Genomic DNA, 21,057 nt, shown 5'->3' with positions numbered 1-21,057 from the left:
TGCCCGCTGGCCCTTAGCTGGCCTGTGGGCAGCCTGGTGGATGGGCAGTAGTTTACCTGCCACCATCGGGCAATTGGCAACCCTAGTTATAGTACTAAGTTTTCACCTGGTTCTTGAACACCAGCCAGAAAGGACCTGGTTGAACTTCAAGAGGGAGAAGGTTTCCTTTACTTGGCACCACCACAGAGAAGGCTCTAGCAATAGTCACCAGTGGCCTCACTTTATAAGGTGGGGCATCTGGAGAAGGGCTTCTTTGAAATAGCTGAAGAGTAGGTGAGTTCATATACTAGACTTCCTTCAGAAAGTTAGGCTTTCTCGCAAGGCTGTCAAACAGAACTAACCCACAAAGCATTAGGAGTGGTGTGAATCTGTTGCAAGGTCTTTGAAAAGTAGTAGCTTGTGGTGTTGTTTTAATGCATTTTACTTATTTTACTTATTTGATTTTAAGGTTTTTAATTGTGATTTTATATGGTCCTGTTGTATTTTATTTTGTTGTGACCTGCCTTGGGTCCTGACTTGGTCAGGTGAAAGTTGGGCCGATAAATATTTTAAACAAATAAATAAAAGCTGATTTTCATTCATTCGTTTGTATTGTCAATTGTGATTTGAAGAGGCCGGCTTTGGCAATATAGTATTTTCACAGCTGCTAGTAGAAAGATTGTTGTCTCAACAAAATAAAAACATGCAGTGAGACAAACTATACAATGTAAATTCTAAGGCAATTTGACAAACACTGTCAATTTTGTTTATGTAAGCTTAGTAAAAAAATGCTCAGAAAAATTAATTCTATAAGAAATCCTTAAAATTCCTGCCAATGCCAGAAAAGGATTTCAGAGCTTTTATGCTAAACTACTTTTTAAAAGGGATGTATGTTTTGCACATTCCTCTATTTTGCTTTCCCCCACCCCCAGAGGTTTCCCCATTGAACACGAGCTGAACCCAGGCTACTCTTTGGATCCGCCCCTTTAACTTAACACCCTTTCTCTGCAAAAGCCCAGTTCAGTGATTGAGACAATGGCCAAAAACACATGATCCCTTAACCCACTTTATTCCCCGTTTCAGCCAGGATCAAATTTACCCTGGCTGTGGGAAAACTGTACGCATTACCTTGAAAAGCAGGGACAAAACTGGGTGCAAATCCATCCATGTAAACAGAAAATGCGAGATACGTGCACAGTTCCTGTTTAGCTTGCAACACCCCCGCCCCCAGTGATTGGTCGTTTTCCGGGGCAGGGAAGGCCCTCATTGGTCAATTTGAAACGACCAATCACCAGGGGCGTGGGGTGTGTGCCAAACTAAACAGGAACTTCATGTCTCCCGCATTTTCTGTTTACATGGATCGATTGGCACAGTTTCGTCCCTGCTTTTCAAGGTAATGCGTACAGTTTTCCCCCCAGCCCGGGGAAATTTGATCCTGGCTGAAACGGGGAAAAAAGTGGGTTAAGGGACCATGCGTTTTTGGCCAATGGAGGTTTAAAAATAGGAAGGGGGGTATTATAGTGGCCCTTTGTCTACAGATTACTCCTGCAGAAAACTGTCAAACTGCTTTTGAAACTTGATGGAGTCTAAATGACTCCCTCCCCAGGCACCACCCCTGTATCTCCAGACATTTTTCAAGCCAGAGCGGGCAACCATCGTCATAGACCATGGATTCCCCCATCTTCTTGAGTCTGTGGGCAGTTTTGGAATTACAAGGACAAGGAGTAGGTGCTACCACAAATGGCTGCCATTGTTGACGACAATGAAAACAGCTGCCATGGGCTGCTGGGACTAACTACAAAATGCTGACTTTGCAAGCCAAATATGCTCCTATGATTGATAGGGTTGCCAGGTCCCTCTTTGCCACCAGCAGGAGATTTTTGGGACAGAGCCTGAGGAGGGTGGAGTTTGGGGAGGGGAGGGACTCCAATGTCATAGAGTCCAATTGCCAAAGCGGCCATTTTCTCCAGGTGAACTGATCTCTATCGGCTGGAGATCAGGTGTAATAGCAGGAGATCTCCAGCTAGTACCTGGAGGTTGGCAACCCTAATGATTGAAGCAGCTGTTTCTGAATTGGTGCTTCCAATGGTTATTTTGACAGTAAGGTAGAAGAAACCCAGGATTGGTTCTTTGCTTTGGGGTAGAGATGCTTTGTCAAAGAAACAAACAGGCACCAGGAAACCTGTTGGTAAGAGCCGTGTTGGGGATCACTGCCACGAGTTTCCCCCTCTGCCCCATTCGTTGTAAAGCTACAATACTCATTTTCACTTCATCACTTTTTTAAAAACCCTATGACCGAGAAATTAAAAGCAGGACATCTGATAGTTTGTGTGCCTTTAGAAATGTTTTTGTTTTACATTCCAGTATGAGTATTCTTATCTTCATTTTTTTTTTAAAAAAATACAGGATTTGCTACTATTGTTTTGAAATGGAACAGTTGGTAAAATTTCTTACCTGTTGACATTTGGTTTATATTTACCAGGTAATGTGTGTGTGTGTTAAGTGCTGTCAAGTTGCTTTCAACTTAGGCCACCCTATGGATTACTGTTTTCTAAAATGTCCTGTCGTTAACAGCCTGGCTCAGGTCTTGCAAACTGAGGGCCCTGGCTTCCGTGATTCAGTCAATCCATCTCTTGTTGGGTCTTCCTCTTTTCCTGCTGCCTTCAACTTTTCCTAGCGCTATTGTCTTTTCTAGTGAGTCTTGTCATCTCCTAATGTGACCACAGTACGCTAGCCTCAGTTTAGTCATTTTACCTTCTAGGGAGAGATCAGGCTTGATTTGATGTAGAACCCACTTATTTGTCTTTTTGTCAGTCCATGTTATCCATAAAACTCTCCTCTAATGCATTTTAATGAATCAATCAATACCAAGTAATAGATAGCACTTATCAGATTCCAGCTAAGATGAATTCTGTGTGTATATGTGTTGCTAGACAATAAACCTGTTAGTTCTACTGTTTGACAATTGCCACAAATGAATATTAACTTAAATTGCATTTATTTTAATTGCTGTCTGCCAATTTGCCTTCAAAATTGCCAGTCTGCCTGACTGAATACTTACCAGCTTTGCATTTGCCTGCAACAGAACTTTGCTCTGCATCGGCTGTTAAAATAATTTCTGACTAGTTCGTTTTATAAATTCTTTCTTCTTGGAGATGCATAGGTGGTGTGCCATAAGTCTGGCATAGGGTGGAGTTTGTCAAGAAAAGAGGAACATGTAACATGGAGATACCATACATTCTTATTTTAGTAGGTCCTTTCTAAAAGGGAGAATGAGGGGACAGTTGTCCCAGACATCCTGCATTGTAGGGGTCTCCACATTGTCAAACAGGGCCATGTTTGAAATGCTTGGATCCTTTTCCTTTCAGGAAAGAACACTGCTCAGTGAAATTACTCCAGTGTCAGGAGTAATTTCAGTGTTTTGGGTTTCCCTACATGCTAGTTAGGGAACCATTAACTTCACTAGAGTGATCTACTCTGTCCGACTATAATTTAATCAACATATAGTAATTCAATTCCTTTCCTTCTCTACTGCTTCAACTGAATTGCTGAAGTCAATGCAATGAAGAATCATGTTTATGCTTACTGAGTGCTAGTAGTGGCAGCAGTTACATAGGACTGAGGAAATCTGCTTGGATGAAATGGCTGAATATGAATCTGGATATCCTGTCTCCCGCTTATAAATTTCCTGTTCATAAATGGTTCTCATCTTAAACAATATTGGACTTTGAGTGAATACTTTGATTGATTGGATTCTCAGATGTTGCTGTTATGCATATAGACTTCTGATCATTGATGTATTGACATATAAGTGGATAGTATTGTGTATGCTAGCACTTGCAATATATGTTTGGTAGGCATTTATGTCAATATATATATATATATATATATATATATATATATATATATATATATATATATATATATATACACACACACACACATATACATACATATATATACATATACATACACACACACTCTTTAATTATGTCTGTTTAGCTACACGTACTGCTGTTTTTGATACTTCAGAGAGACCAATAACTTGGCTGATATACTGCTATTTGTCTTGAGGAAAAGGCACAGGAGCCAATGGTAGCAAGGAATGCACCCTATAGCACCCAGGGGCAATCTTAGAGATTTGGGCCCCTCAGCAAAAGTTCATGATGGGACCCATACAAGGTGGGTGGGAACTGCCATTTTGAGCTGGCTGCCCAAGCCCCAGATGAGGGTAGGCATGAGTGGCCACTGCTGAGCTGGCTTCTGGACAGCAGAAGACTGCTCTCCTTCCTTTCCCTCTCCTGTTGGGTGGCATAGGTGTCCACCCCCCAATGTAGAGCCCTGGGCAGCTGCCCCAGTTGTCTGTTGGGTAAGACTGTCCATGCTAGCACAGTGCAGTATTGCCACTTTCCCCCCCAGAATGCCACTAACTTTAGTGGTACCAAAATCACTAAACATTTGCATGAGTGCTGTACTTTGCAAGTGAATCCAACTGTATTTTCTTTTGTGCTTATATTTTGAAACATAAAATCTTACCATACTGCCACATTAAACATAAATGTCAAACGAGGGGTTGTCGAGACAGCCAAAAGCCATCTTGTCTCTGTAACATCCATTTTGTTTTCTTTGGCTGGTCAGCTTGTAATGTTCCACTCTCAGGCCAATGTTCTGAACAAACAGCAGGTGTGTTATCAGGAGAGGCCTTCTCAAGGTTTCTTCTCAGACCAGTGCAAATTAACTCACGAGAAACATCTGAGTGAGGAGATGAGAGGGGGAACTTTGCTCATCTTTCCTTGGGAACTGATATCCAGCTTGAACCGGCCTGAAGCACCTAGAAGGTTCCAGCCAGACACCCTTGTGATTGGAGGTTGTCACCTGTTCTTGGTCAGCTTTTTCCATAAGCTTCAGTATCCAGACGTTAGCTCATTCCTTTTGTTCACCATCATTGCTTCACGTTACTCTGTCGCTCAGAACCATGCTTTGCTTAGCAGACCTCATGCCTTAATTATCAACTTTACTATGTAAAGTCTTTAAGTATATAGATAGATTTCTTATTTTATTGTTGCTTACAGCCGTTGATCTTGTAACTTGTGTTTTTAATCCTTTTTGCTTCTTTTATACTCAATAAAGCTTCTTTGCTATTATTGGGATGCTACTGGTCCCAACCCTGAACCGCTCAGCTATGTTACTGGGAAAGAAACAGGGGCTCTGTTTCTACAGGGGTTTCAAATGAACATTCAGCCCCTGGGTTTTTTACAGTCAAGTCCCAAGCAGAATTACACCCTTCTAAGTCCATTGGCTTCAGTAAGCTTTGAAAGTTGTAACTCTGTAAGATTGCTCTGCTAGAGTCTTAAAAGATGCCAGTGGAAAGGCAGAAGGAATGTCCTTTCCAGTATTATGTGGCAGTCATTTGCTGTGCCTATCCAGGTGCTACCCCAGTATTTCCTGCAGTGAACATGTGAGGTGTCATTCCTTAATTTGCAGTGGACATATACCTGTGGTTTGAGCATTTGTGCTGAGAATGAGAAACAGAATTTGCCCTTGGCACAGGACATGTTTCTTGAAAGAAATACCAGCCTAGCACTGGTGTGGGTAGCCACAGCAAAGACAATTTCCTACAAAGTGTGAAATCGCTCTGGCTTCTTGTGGTGGGGTCTGAGTGTGTACTGTGTGTGCTTGTCTGCTCACAATACTTTGAAATTCCTTCTTTAAATAACCCATGGAAAAACAATACAGAGGAAGTTTAAGAGAAGGCGCTTTTCCATGGAATGGTAAAAACAAGTTGGCATGAGAATGCCAAAAAGAACTCTTGCAAGTGATAGGAAACACAGCAAAACTGCAATTAGTCTAGGTTATGTGTGTCACTGAAAATTATCATATAAAATACCTCCAGTACAAAATACAGCAATGGTGCATCTAATTAAAGAGGTTATCATTTCATTCCAACTGTCATTCTCAGCCTCTTACTCTGAAATTGCATTCCTGAAACATTCGCTGGGACTGATGAGAATACAGCAACACCTGCTTGCTCGGGGTTCCATGTGTGCACCAGAGCTTTGCATAGCATTCTGTGAAAGCAGGGAAGAGCACATGACCCCATATAAGTTACAAGGGCATTTTTCAGGTCACTTTCCTAAGGTATAAAGCACAGGAAATGGTTGGAAAGTAAAAATGTTTCAGGTGTCACATAGCCAAAATGCTCCAGCATTGTTAGATTGGTCAGTTATTTATAAACATAAATTTTAATGACCATAACTATATTATGTAACATTCTATCAAGTCTAAAGGACAGGTGAAAGATGAGTGCTTATCCCAATTTTTACCTCTCCATTCCACTTTAACCAATTTCCAGGAAGTTTAAAAAGATATCACCAAATAATAAAAATGATTAAAGCAAGCAATATAAAAATGACAATAATTTTAAGATAAAGCTGACAGCTGCTACTTATTTTTTCCAGAATACTGGGAGTATGTGGAATGTCTCCTTCAGAGACACCCAACCTGTGTCTTATCTTAGATGCCAAACTAAGATGTTTCTGTTCATCATCATTCAGCTGATTACTTTAGTGTGCCCTGTTCCTTTTAAAGTTTTTGTTGTTTTATTAAATTTAACTGCTTTCAGTTGATTTCTGTTCCAATCCAGTGACCATAATAAATCAAACATCAATCATAAGCAAAGTACCCTCTTACATAGACTTGACCCTTTAAATTGCACTCCAACTGCTATATATAAGAATTTTGCCACTGACAATCTAACCTTTTCATTTGCAAATACGAAACTATACATTTTACAAATACAAAACACCAGTAGGGTTGCCAACTCCAGATTAGGGAATTCTTCAAGATTTGGGGGCAGTTCCTGGGAATGGTGTAGGGAGAAGGGAAGGAGGTGGAGTTGCGGGAGGGGGATGAGATCAGAGGGGATGGGATGCCTTGCATAGCCACTCTAGGTCTTTCTTTTCATTTAACTCTGGTATATCATAGAGTCTACCTCCCAAAGCTGCCAGTTCTTCCAGGGGAACTGATCATTGTAGTCTAGTGATCAGTTGTAATTCCAGGAGAACTCCTGGCAGCACGTGGAGTTTGTTAACCAGCAAATTAAAAATTATATTTACTACGTTTTTGTTATTTACATTGAATGTTTATGTTTGGTTTTTTTTGTAAACTGCCTTGGTGCTTTTTAAAGTAGGATATAAACAGAGATGACAGTGTTTTTGCAAAAAAAATTGCCCCATTGTTTATTTTGTTTAAAATGTTTTGGTTCCACTCTTTCCTTATACCATCCCTGAAGCAATACAATCATTTAACAACACTAAAAAGCAGCCAGCAACACATGCCCCCCTCCCTGCATCAATAGCAGAGCCATTATGGTGTAGTGGTTAAGAGTAGTGGACTCTAATCTGGAGAACCGGGTGTAATTCCCCACTCTTACACATGAAGCCTGCTGGGTGACCTTGGGTAGTCGCAGTTCTTTCAGAACTCTCTCAGCCTCACCTACCTCACAAGGTGTCTGTTGTGGGGAGAGGAAGGGAAGGTGATTGTAAGCCGGTTTGAGACTCCTTAAAAAGTAGAGAAAAGCAGGGTATAAAAACTAACTCTTCTTCTACCATAAAAGAGATAAAAGCAGATGATGCTTATTTGTTGGTTTTATAGATTCATGCGGGTGTGTGTATGTGTTTTGTATGCAATATAGTTTTGTTTATATGTATAGGTATATGTATAAATTATCTGCAACATTTGTGCTGATTGGCTGTTGCATAAACAATGTCAAAAATGCATACATTGTACAGGAAAAAAATCAGTAAGAAGACAGCATGGCATGAAAATAAAGAATCACTTACATTAGGGAAAAGCAAAATCGAAAGAGGGATTTTTGGGTTAAAACAGCAGGGGTAACAAATCCAAAATTATCCATATATATTGAATGCATTAATTAATCTGGCCCCTGTACTCTCAGCCTAATCGGCCCCACAGGGTTGTTTTTACAATATAATGGTGTGATCACTATCTGGCTATGCTAACACACACACAAAAGAATTTCAGAGTCATATTAGTCATCCAGGTGATTCTTGCACATTTATGTTCTGATGATCGCTTGGTTTAAACTACGAGGAATTCATTAGAGCAAAATTCCAAGTTTACTGGCAAGGTTTTTGACTCTAGACCAAACAAATCACACAAACAACTGCAAACTGTATTAGTTTTAAGCTCACTATGAATTAGCAGATTTGTTTGTTGATTACGTTTGATTGTGGGGGTATCCCAAATATAGAATTAAAAAGGCTTCAGAGAAACAATTATTTTTTGTGATAGTTTTTCCCAACTCTTCTATGCTAATGGGGTCACAGACAATATTAAATGGCGGATTAAACTGTACTGAGACATTCGGTTCTGACTGTAGAAGCTGTCTTACCATTTGACAAGTGCATATGAATTGCTGGTCAGATGAAACTGTTACCCCCAGTTAGACACTTGATCTCTCTGTATTAATTGTACCTCATTACATTATTTTAGTGCCTGACAGTGTCTCCTTAAAGTTGTTTCATGTTCTTTTGATCAGTTCTGTAAGCCAGAGTGATTTACCAGTGCTGGAAAGTGATATGTCTTGATGGTACAAATCAAGATTGGTAAGCCTTATTTCAAGTGATTCATTACCAGAGAATAACAATGAATAATTGTTATATGTTTTTTGGCACCTGTTAGTACTGTCTTTAAATGAAATGTTATGATACGTTTCCAATTATATTGATGAGCTCGCAATCAATTTGAAGAACAAGATGCATTTTCTTGGTGGCCCAAACAAAATCATCTACATGTCCTGAATTAAGTAAATCATCTTTACCTTCAGCAAGAAGATTCTTTAATTAACTTTAATTAAATCTAATTAACGAAATTTCAAGCATCTTTAAAAGGTTGAAGAGCAATGCTTTCAGTGCTCCCAAATAATCCTGTTAAAAGTGACTTAGATATAGGGCTGTCAAAAAAAAAATTCGGTACAGTTCGGATTCGGCCGAATTTGACCCCTGTGGGGTCGGTACGTGCCGAAGTCCGAACTCCCCCACTTCGGATACCCGGTAATTCGGGGGGATCCGGAGTTCGGGTGAAAATTCGGCCGAAGCGCGCCTTCAGGGATTCCCTGAAGGCGCGCGGGGGCCCTTTAAAATGATCTGAGCCTCCCAGCTGGAAGGCGCAGATCAGTTTAAAGGGCAGCCCGCCCCCCTTCAGCGGGCTCCGCTGAAGGGGGGCGGGCTGCCCTTTAAACTCATCTGAGCCTCCCAGCTGGGAGGCGCAGATGAGTTTAAATGACAGCCGCGCCTCTCCAGCGGGCTCCGCTGGAGAGGCGCGGCTGTCCTTTAAACTCATCTGCGCCTCCCGGCCAGGAGGCGCAGATGAGTTTAAAGGGCAGCCTGCCCCCCTTCAGCGGGCTCCGCTGAAGGGGGGCGGCCTGCCCTTTAAACTCATCTGCGCCTCCCGGCCGGGAGGCACAGATGAGTTTCAATGACAGCCCGCCCCCCTTCAGGGTAGCCCGCTGAAGGGAGGCGGGCTGTCCTTGAAACTCATCTGTGCCTCCCGGCCAGGAGGCGCAGATGAGTTTAAAGGGCAGCCCGCCCCCCTTCAGCGGAGCCCGCTGAAGGGGGGCGGGCTGCCCTTTAAACTGATCTGCGCCTCCCAGCTGGGAGGCTCAGATCATTTTAAAGGGCCCCCGCGCGCCTTCAGGGAATCCCTGAAGGCGCGCTTCGGCCGCTGAAGGGGGGCGGCCTGCCCTTTAAACTCATCTGCGCCTCCCAGCCGGGAGGCACAGATGAGTTTAAATGACAGCCCGCCTCCCTTCAGGGGAGCCCGCTGAAGGGAGGCGGGCTGCCCTTTAAACTGATCTGAGCCTCCCAGCTGGGAGGCACAGATCAGTTTAAAGGGCCGCCCGCGCCTTTCAGCGGGCTCCCCTGAAGGGGGGGACGAATTGGCCGAATTTATTCGCGAACTCCCGAACTCGCTGAATTCGGCCCCCCCGGTTGCCCGCCAGATTTGAATTCGGATCCGTCCGAACTGAAAATCACCGAATCAGGGGAAATTCGGTTGATTTTCAGTTCGGACCGAACCGAATTGACAGCCCTACTTAGATATTCTGATTTTCCAGATTATGTTTCAGTTTTTCTCAAACACTAGACAGAACAGTTTCTTTTGATGCAACAGTTCCTTTTCTCTTTATCACACAAAGAGAACTTCTAACCTCCTTCTTCTTGTGAACTTCTCAGCTATTTAAGCTCAGGCATTTGTCAGTCCTAGTGTGTCAACACCAGAAAGTCCCAGGCCTTTAAAAATACAGCATGACTTTATGGCAGAAGGATATTAATCTAGATCCACACTTCCTATTTTGGAGCAACTGGGAAGGATAAGACAAACAGGAGTGTTACTGATAAAATAATAAGGCATGAAATAAAATTTTTGCTATTTAGATATTAAAATTACATTGTAGGTGAGAATTCTCTAAGTATGCTTGGACACAGCCAAAGCTAAATAAACTTGAATTGGCTTCTCTAAAAGAGATATTTCTCTAAATGAGGTAGTTTAACCAAAGACTAAGAACATAACTTAGAAAAAAAGGTAAAGGTAGTCCCCTGAGCAAGCTCCAGGTCATTACTGGCCCATGGAGTGTTTTCACATCACAACGCTTACTAGGCAGACTATGTTTACAGGGTGGTTTGCCAGTGCCTTCCTCAGTCATCTACACTTTACCCCCAGCAATCTGGGTCCTCATTTTACTAACCTTGGAAGGATAGAAGGCTGAGTCAACCTTGAGCCGGCTACCTGAAACTGACTTCCATCAGGATTGAACTCAGATCGAGAGCAGAGCTTTGACTGCAGTACTGCAGATTACCACTCTGCGCCACGGGGCTCCTGCATAACTGAGAACATGCCTAATAATCTACTCAAAACACCATTGGAGAGGCTTGTTTGTTCTAATTTTATTTCCTTTAAGGTTCTTTCCAGCAAAAACTGGGATATGCTACTTCCTTTCTCAACAACGATCACCGACATGGAGCAAACAATAAATTCACCTCACCATTTGGCTGGGTCCTTATCTTCTCTGCTGTAACTGGAGCCATAATCACAGAAAGAGTGAGGAAAGGGGAAGCTTTCTGTGTGCTTATCACTGCTGGAGTGATACCTGCCATCTTTTGTTTGCAGTAGTTCTTCTGAAATGTGAGCCCCCTAGAGAACAGGAGGTTAACAGCATATGTCATTTTTGCCCTATACCACCATAAAGAAAATGTTTTTTTGCTGTCTTGCCCACGATAACCGCTCATTGCTTTTGAATTGTTGTGGACAGTTATTGTTTTCTTCTCCCCAATAATACATATAAAATAGATAACTGCTTTGAGTTAGGCAGCACTGGTTACCTAACTTATGGGCAGTTTGAAATAACTTATTTTTAAATTGCAAAATCATTCCACTTCAGATTCCTGTGAACTTCTTTTGGCACGTTATTACCAGATTCCTCAGTGAACACGCAACTAAAAATTGACCAAGAACATGAGCAACATTAAAAGTGTTGACAGTGAAGTAGTGTTTGTCTTTTCCTTGTGCTTGTGTGAAATGATCTGACAAAATAGATGCTGTAGAATTAATGTGGTTTTCCCCCCTCCGTGTCTCCTTTCTGAAATGATAAATGTTCTTGGGCTGTGGCAGGGTGTTTTGCCAAATGCTGATTCTACTAACAAAAGGAACTGGTATTTTGATTTTTTTTTAAATGCAGGATATCAGAGATTTCTTAGACTGTAGCTATGTAGTCTTACAGATATCTGAATATTCAGCAGAGAATCTGATACAAACTATGGCCACTGGCTTTCATTACATTCTGTGCTACTTCTATACAATTAGTTACTGCTACATTAGAGTCTCTCTTTTTGTCTCTTTAGTTGTATTAATATAAGTGTCCTGTTAAAAATATTGTGTGTGTGTGTGTTAAATGCACTTAATTCCATGGAGTCTCTGGACACATATAGATGTAATTAAAACACAGATGATTGATAGAGAAAAGAAGAATGTATAACCTTAAAAAGTAAATGCTCTTAAAAGGTAAACGCTCTCACAGGACAATCTAAAAGCTGTTTGATCAAATATGGGCTTCTGGTGAACCCCAAGGGCAAGAAGATCCATGAACAAAAGCCCTACTTGGCTTCCATATGAACCCTGAGCCTTCTATAGCTGTGTTGGCGAACCTATGGCATGCGTGCCGCTGCCGGCACACCGAGCCCTCTCTGTGGGCACGCGCGGACCCGTCGTGTCTGCCTAGGGCTGTGCCGTGTTGCCGTGGTGAGGGCGCTGAGGGCGGTGCTCCTTCTCCCCAAGCCCATGCTCCCCAAGCCTGCGCTGGCACCCTCCCTCTCCTTGCACCCTGGGCAAGCCCCTCCCTCTCAGCTGTGAGCAGCTGTTTTCAGCTTTGAATTATATCAAATCTGACACCAGAAACAGGCTAAAAGATGACCTGAGTGTTGCATTTGTTGCTCTCAAACTTACCAAGTATGAGCTAAGGGTAGACAAATTATCAGCATGCACACAACAGCAAAAATCACATTAATAAAAAAATTTGACGATGTCCTCAAAGATGTCACAAAAATGGTGAATTACATCATGGCTCGTGCTCTGAATTGTCGACAGTTTCAAGCACTTCTTGTGGAAGTTCAGGCACAGTATAATTGTTTACTTATGTACAATAATGTCCGGTGGCTGAGCAGAAGACGAGTCCTGGAGAGATGCATGCCAAATGCAAACTTTTACCTTTCAATAAAAAGTTTTTTGTGTCATTGAAAGCTCTGTTATTGTGTTTTTCTTTTAACGCAAAATATGTGAATGTATGAGTTGTTTTTTCTAAACTAAAACCTCAGTATTCAGGTTAAATTGCCGTATTGGCACTTGGCGATAAATAAGTGGGTTTGGGGTTGTAGTTTGAGCACTCGGTCTCTAAAAGGTTCGCCATCACTGTTCTATAGTGTTTAGCAGCAGGGCTGAGGACAGGTTCCTAACTCCCTACACAGCTGTGGTCTGACCTTTGCTGCACTGTGGTGCCACCACTGCAGACGGCCAGAGAATATTAAAATAATTTTCAGTCCAACGAGGATTGTATGACTTGGGGAGCCAACAGTTTGCCTCCATGTTACATTGCCCTGGCTCATTTGTATTGATCATTACAGCACATAGCCCCCAGTGCATATTGAAACCATGTAGGACCGTGTAAACCAAACAAAGCATTTTAAATTGTAGCTGAAAGCAGAAGAAACTCAATGCTTGCTGAAGGAAACTGGTATTGTGTGCTTTGGTGGAATCCCAAGTGGTATATGTGCTCATTGCTTGTGCACCCTGGAATGAAATCACTCAAGGAAATTGGCTTAAAATGAAGGTTTTTAATGGTTGGTCTGCAATAAGAATGCATTTAACTACCACTCCCCTTTTCAGTGTGGTTACCCCAAAATCAGAGAATGAGCCCTCAAAGTTCCTGCTCAACCATAAAGTGACCAGCTAATCCCACGTTACCTGTTTTAACATTGTTGCCAACCCCCAGGTGGTACCTGGAGATCTCCTGGAATCACAACTGATTTCCAGAGTACAGAGATCAGTTCCCTTGGAGAAAATGACTTCGTTGGAGTGTGAACTCTGTGACATCAGATCCCTGCTGAGCTCCTCTTTCCCAATCTCTGCCCTCTTCACCCCAAAAATCTCCAAGAATTTCCCAACCCAGAGATGGCAACCCTATGTTTTAGGAAGGATGTGAGTGTGATGATGCTCTTCTGATAGGCAGGGACCACCTGCTTTGGCCTCATTTGTTTGACTATAGTTAGGGTTGGCAGGCCCCTCCCAGGGGAGGAGGATCCCCACTTTGGGGCCCCTCCCCCCAGCACTGTTGAGCTGGCTGGTGGGAGTCTTACCAGCCCTATATTGAGGCCTTGGCCTGATCACCATCTGTGCATTGATGTCACTTCTGGAAGTGACATCATCATGTTGCTGATGACGTGGAAGACACTATGGTATTTGGGCAAAACTCTATGGAAAAACAGCTTCTATCATAGAGTTTTTGCCCAAAGACCAGGGTGTCTCCCATGTTGGCGGTGATGTGATGACATCACTTCCGAAATATCATCATTGTTCCAATAGTGACCGGGCCAAGGCCTCCATTTATGGCTGGTAAGCCCCACAACACTCTCCTCCCCCACCGGTTGCCAGGCAACCCTAACTGTGATGCACCGAGTGCCCAGCATAGCACAGGTCCAGTGTAACTTTGTGTTCCATTCCAGAAAAGAGGAAAGTGAACTTCTGCATGTACAACTCATGTTGCCAGAATTCAAATTGCAGTTTGAGTGTTCCAGCAGATCCACTTATTCTAGTCAGTCCAAAAGAGAAGGAGATTAAAATCAGCTGTTCTCCTAGAATACACTTTTATTGGGCAGTTTTGATACAAATATTTAAGGTGTCTTTAATCGACAGACTGCAGTATATTGAAAAATGTCATGCCTGACTAAAAATGCCTATTGATGTTTTTTTTAAAAAAAGAATTCGTTCATTTCACAAATCTAGTTTACAGTGTTCTGATTTTTTCTTCTTACTGAAAATAGGTTATTGGATGGAAAATATTTTTTAAAGCCTGGTGTATCAGGAAACTTTACAGAATGCTAAGGCCAGTTGTTAAGGAAACTCCTTATCAGAATCAAATACATTCTGTCAGAAACAAACATTTTAGGGAATTGCCTTTTACTTCTTGACCTATTGATATAACGAACACAGTAGTTCTTAAAAGATAGCCATTTTAGATTTTAACTTCTTCAACAATACTTGGTGCCTCAGGGAAACTTTCAGCTTTTAATGAAATCGATTCACCTGAAATGCTTTTCAGCTCATCAGTTATTTCAGTATATTCAGTAATGCCACCTCTTTCAATTGGTGTTTTTATTGAACATACAACCTTTGTGAAAAGAAAAGTTTCATTTTCAGTCAATATAAATGGCCAATCTAAGGATATGGATGAGGAAAAAAAAAAGACTGGAAACTTGTAATATTCTCCATACTTATTTACAACATTTTACTTTCCATTCAGTAATGGAATATTGATATTTTTTACTTATGGCATTAGTGGCAGTAGTCTGCTTGTTTCTATGACCTTTCATTTCCTCTAATAAAATCAAATACCGGTAGCTATTGATCTTAGATGGTATAATCAAAGGGGAGAGCATACCATTTATTTACTGGTTATGTCAAATTATAGATAATTTAGGGGAGGAATATCCCAAAAGTTGGCTGACTTTGTTTGCAATGAAAATGGCGAAAGGCCTAGTAGAAGAAAAGGTTGAAACTGATGTAGGAGGGTTCCCTTTTTTCTTGTAAAATAACCAATTTAATGTGGCTGTTAGAGGCATGAGGCAGGCCAAAGTGAATTGGGGTTTTAGAGGATAAAAACTGGTTACAGGCACTAGTTCAGAAACTTTCTTCTTGTCAATGTGTGTTTTGATTCATTATATTTGCTATTGAGTACATCAGTCTATTGAAGAGCCTGAAGAACATCCAAGCATCTTTAGTAAATACAAATGCTATGTTCGTAACATCTCATTTGTGTCATAATCCTGTGAGATTCAGAAGACAAGTGACGCTCATGGAATGGGACCTCCTGATGGTGTTCCTGATGGTTAGTCATTCTGGGGGAGCCAGTACTGTGTCTATGTATGTGTAGGGAGAGTTATTTACCTGTTGCTGATGCTTCACATAGAGCATTCTGTGCATGTGAAGCTCCAAAAAATGGGTAACTAACTCATTCACAGTGCCATTTCAGTCCTTTGTCCCCCAGATAGAAGCATTTCAAGGGCAAAGGGCTCTTTTTAAAAAACAGACATTCTCTGCAGTGAGAGTTGCCAGCCAATGACTAGCACCAGGTGAGAGATGGTGAAGAATGGGTGTGTGTGTGCTATAATTGCAGGTGATGTGATGTTACTTCTGGGGAAAAACAGAAGTGAAGTCATGTTGCTCCAGAAGTCACCAGAAACTCTATGATAAAGCCATAGTGTTTCCAGTGATTCCTAGAGCGACATGATATCACTTCTGGGTTGTATCCAGAAGTGACATCATGTTGTGTGTGACTATGGAAATTAAAAAATATATATATTCTGCCACTTGAAGGACTTTTGATGCATTGGATAGGGTGTCCAAGGTGATGGAGAAAGAAATGTTCTTTCCCAAGCCACAAGCACAAACCCATTATCACCATTACTGACTGGACCAATAACTGCAGCAGTGACCCTGTTCCCAACATCTAGCTTGTAGAATAATGGGTGAGAGGGAAAACCTGAAAATGGATTAGTTTAATAATGATTATAACAACAGGAATGTTTTTTTTAAGGAAAGATAAACAACCACTACCCTTCTGTGTACAGTACAAGATTTGAGTCCAGTAGCACCTTAGAGACCTACAAGATTTTTGTGGCATAAGCTTTCGAGAGTCAAAGCTCCCTTCATCAGATACAAGCTGGAATGGAGATCTGAGTCCTTATACCCCAGTCAGATGGTGAGAGGGGTGTTGCAAAGGAACTCAGAGTGCAGAGGTACAGTGCACGTTATACCTCTTTATCTTGAGTTCCTTCTTTGCAACATCCCTCCCACCTTCTGACTAGAATATAAGGAATCAGCGATCTCCATTCTAACTCCTTTCTGATGAAGGGAGCTTTGACTCTTGAAAGCTTATACCCCCCAAACTCTTGTTGGTCTCTAAGATGCTACTGGACTTGAAACTAACTGTTCTACTGCAGATCAACACAGCTACTCTCTGAAATTATGTAGAGACTATAATACATGAAATACAAATACTGCTTCTTATGCCATAGTTCCGAAAATGATTCAGTATTCATTGTTGTTGTTGTTGTTGTTGTTGTTAATGAGACTTCTACCCTGCCAAGGTTAGGCTCAAAGTGGCTATCAACCAATAAGTACAATATAATAAATGTATTAACAGCATAAAATCAAACTTTAAAACCCAAACCTTATGTTTGACAGCCCTGCTCTATGTTATGTGAACGGCTAGTGTATTTCAGAGTCTTGTGTGATGCTGCTGCATATTAAAGCATTTCATGGTGGTTTCCCTGTGTGTGGAATGAACTAGCCTCAAAAGCAAAGCACAGGGGTGGTCCTTGAGTAACATACATAACCGATATATGAATGAATTAGAGCAATTAGAAATTATTTTACTATTTTATTATAGTCATGTTTAGATACTCCATTACTATTTCAGAGAAGATAACATATTTCCTCTCTTTTGGAAACCACCCAGCAATTTATTTGCTCTTCATGGAAATATCTGTGTTTTACATGTAGCTAAGCTGTACAGCATTATTTTGGTGGGCCTGATAATGTTATATATTACAGTGTATAACCAGTGATTAACTGCTAGTTGTTATTTGGCTTCATTTAGTATTTTTGTTTCTGTTACAGAAATATAAAGAATATGAGAAAGATGTTACCGTAGAAGAAATTGATGGCCTTCAACTTGTGAAGAAACTAGCAAAGAATATGGAGGAGATGTTTCATAAAAAGTCTGAAGCTGTAAGGGTAGGTGGTGGATATTTTCTTTCTATATTTTGTGCAATTGTACCAATACAACATGCCATCTGCTTATGATCCTAACCCTCTGAGTCTGATGATGTGAAACTAGAAATGTAGAAGGACTTCTACATGAATGGTGAGTATGGAAAGTAGTTTTCTGAAAGGGAGGATCTAAATAAATATTTGTTTTGTTTGAGCCACAGTAGAAATGTTTGCCTTTTGATATCAGATGCCTGTCCGTTTCACCTTTTTGTATTCCTGTGCTTCATTTGGAAATGATACCTTAATGGAAAACTATACAGTAAACACTCCTACACTACACTTAGGCCACACTCTAAATGAGTCCTATATATGGTACATGTCATTTTTATATGCAAATTTCAACATTATCAGGAATGCATATATTGCAAAGTGCACACTGAATGTATACACAATTTATATGTCACAGCAAACAAGTGGAAGCAAAGCATTAAACCTCTGCTGACACGCTGTATGTTTGCCATAATGAAGTTTGTGTAATATATGGATAGCCCCAAAGCATCTGTCTGAGTGAAAACCTGATGGGAGAATTTGCTGTAAATATGTACTGAGTAATTATCATCTACTTTGAGTGGATTTCCTCCATTTCACTCTCCTATAATGTCTTTTGTTCTGCTTCTCTTTTGGAAGGGTTGGGAATATTGTTAACAGATTATACGATACACCTAGATTCAGTGGTCCAAGATGGCCATTCTCTGCTTGACCTAATGCAAACAAGCCAGTATCCTGTCTTAGTCAGCATCACCATGTGATGCTTTGATTGCACTGTAGGAATTAATGTACTTTACGGGCAGTACAGAACACTGAAAACTCATGGTTGAATCCTACCTGTCAGCAATAATGTAAGAGCAATTGCAATGTAGCTGCTTGCACGGTGTTCCAATAATATTTAAAGTAAATAGTTCATATAGGTGGAGCCAAATGTGTAGTTCCTGCTAGGAGTATGTGCCGAGAAAAAAATCATTATAATTTTGGGTCCGGAATTCAAGGGGAAAACTTTACCGTGATTGTGGGATTCTGGGTAGGACATTGCCAGATTGGGTTTCACATCTCTGTGTTATTTTGGGGTTTTGGATTTTTAAGACCATTATTTTCAATGGGGAACCAATTCAAGAGTTCGGGGCAGTTGTTTTTACAGGTAATGACACCAATTTGCACGGAACATTGACCTTACCCTAATTTAAAGACACTGTAAGTTTCAAGCAGAATAGACAAAAGGGTTTGATTATGCAGGCCCCCAAGGAGTGTGCCTTTTGGCACACTTTTCTCCACAGATTTCTTATTGGAGGGGGGTACCAATGGGCGCCAGCATGTTAAAAAAAATCCTTACACTGATTTAATAAAGCACTGATTTAATAAAGCACTGTAGTCTTACACTGATTGACAATAAAATAATTACCTTTCTGATGAAAACTCGGAATTTGCAACCCTTCCTTGTTGTGGTCCTTTTCCCCCCTTTCACAAAATAAAGAGGGGTTCTTTTGCATGAAACCTCCCCTCCCTCCCCCTCTTCTCCTCTCCATCATGCCCCGACCCAGCAATCTTTGAAAACAGTTCATATTTTTTTTAAAAAAGGTGTGTGTATGTGTGACTGTATGTGATGGATCAATCAGTTGCTATGAGACACATGTCTTCATGGTAGACATTCACTATTAAGGTACCTTAATTATTAATTAGTATTTTTTCTACTGCCCTGACCTCAATAGCCCAGGATAGCCTGATCGCCTCAGATCTTGGAAGCTAAGCAGGGTTGGCACTGCTTAGAATTTGGATGGGAGACTTCCAAGGAATATCGAGATCATGATGCACAGGCAGGCAATGGCAAACCACCTCTGAATGTCTCTTGCCTTGAAAACCCCACCAGGGGTCTTTGAAGTCAGCTGTGACTTGACCCCCCCCCAAAAAAAACGCCTGTTACTATTTAGGGAGTTCCTGGAGGAGGTGGAGGTGACAGTGGGCTAGGGTATGGGGGAGTCCAAGAGCTAAGCTACACAATATGCTTTTTATGAGTTGTCTCTGGGTTCACTGTTTTGAACAGAGGCACATGTCAGCTCCAAGAACATTGTTTAAAAGTCATAGACACTGATTTTACTGATGGGGGGCTGCAGGGGTGGAGGAGGGGGGCTCTTGCTCTCTTCACCCTTTCCCCTGATACTAAAGAACCCTCAGTGAGAAGTTGTTTGCATAAATTTGAAGTTGTACTTGGAGTATTCTGAGCACTCGCAGCTCGGCACAGAGTCCCCCATGGAAATTCCTTCTCTGGGGCTTGTCACCAAAGGTGATTGGTTGGGACCTTTCACCTATATTCTCTTGTAAGGATCTGATTGGAAGGGAGAAATGCCACTGCCCAAGAGATTTGGAGAATCAAAGAGAAACAAGATGCCTGATTGTAAACAGCTGACCCACAAAAATGTGATTTTTCAGGGGTGGTGGTGATTGAAAAGCCTAAGAATCTTGGAATTAGGTTGTAGTTCCAGAAAACCACTGTATTGATCAGAAACAGTAATATTCGTGTATATTTTTCGCTTGGAAATTTCGTAATGCACATCCCTAGATCCTGCTACTGGTCCTGAAGGTAGTGCATCCTTGAAATTGAATGGACTGGAATTCCATTGGCCATTCTGCTTTTGGGGCAGACCAGAATGCTGGTGACATATGAATCAGGCCCCATTTTCTTCAAGTACTGCAGTGACCATCAGCAACTGTTTCATTGTTCTCCTCCCACACGTAGTCCCCTGTGCTTAGCTGGTGATCAACACTGTCAGTCACACGATGGGGAAAGACTAATGGGGCTCAGCAACTGAAGCAGGAGTTTTGCTGCACTTCAAGGTCACTGGACTGTATCACAGTGTAGTTTAGCGGAAGCAGCAAGAGCTTGCCAGCTATTATCAACAAGCAGCAATCTGTTCTGCAGGAATGTGGAGGAAGGAGAGCAGCACTGTGTGTTTTCTTTCAGTTACAACACAGTCATTTATGTAATATGAATTGTCTAACAAATGTGCAAGGTGTTTCAAAATATTTTGGCTGCTAGACAACATGGTGCTGTTTGAGAAATAAAAACATTGTTTTCTTTTATGCAATGATTCTACTTATCAGTTTAACAGATAATGGGTAGAATATAATTAATTGCAGATTTATGGGTAAAAATGAAGTGCTCCTTGACCAACCAGCTACCCATTGAAGGCCACAGACAATAAAAAACATTTTTTTTTTAAAAAAAAACAAGAACAAATATATAACAGCAAGCATCTGCAATGGAATACAATACAAAAAAGAAAATTCTTTACCTGTTGACAAAAGGCAATAACAGAAGGGGACAGATTAATGTTCCTGAGGAGGGAATTCCATAATTTTGGTGCAACAACCAAGAAGGCCCTTTCTCAGGTGGCCACTGATCTGGGCTCAAATGATGGAGCACCCAAAGCAGTGGTTGGGTATACTCATATGGGAGTAGGTGATCCT

General features: G+C 41.3%; 1 protein-coding gene across 2 annotated transcripts in view; it reads left to right on the top strand.

Moving 5' to 3' along the window:
• Positions 1–21,057, top strand: part of CACNA2D3 (calcium voltage-gated channel auxiliary subunit alpha2delta 3) — a 698,701-nt gene that overhangs the window by 158,515 nt on the left and 519,129 nt on the right. For both annotated transcript variants that reach the window (XM_056853929.1, XM_056853938.1), the window contains one exon: positions 17,446–17,562. In XM_056853929.1, the coding sequence (XP_056709907.1) occupies positions 17,446–17,562 (117 nt within the window). The remainder of the gene's footprint in view (positions 1–17,445; positions 17,563–21,057) is intronic.

Source organism: Euleptes europaea, chromosome 1 (assembly GCF_029931775.1).
Source record: "Euleptes europaea isolate rEulEur1 chromosome 1, rEulEur1.hap1, whole genome shotgun sequence".
Classification (NCBI taxonomy): Eukaryota; Metazoa; Chordata; class Lepidosauria; order Squamata; family Sphaerodactylidae; genus Euleptes; species Euleptes europaea.
The sequence above is the reverse complement of the archived record's forward strand: the minus strand, read 5'-3'. Positions and strand labels throughout refer to the sequence as shown.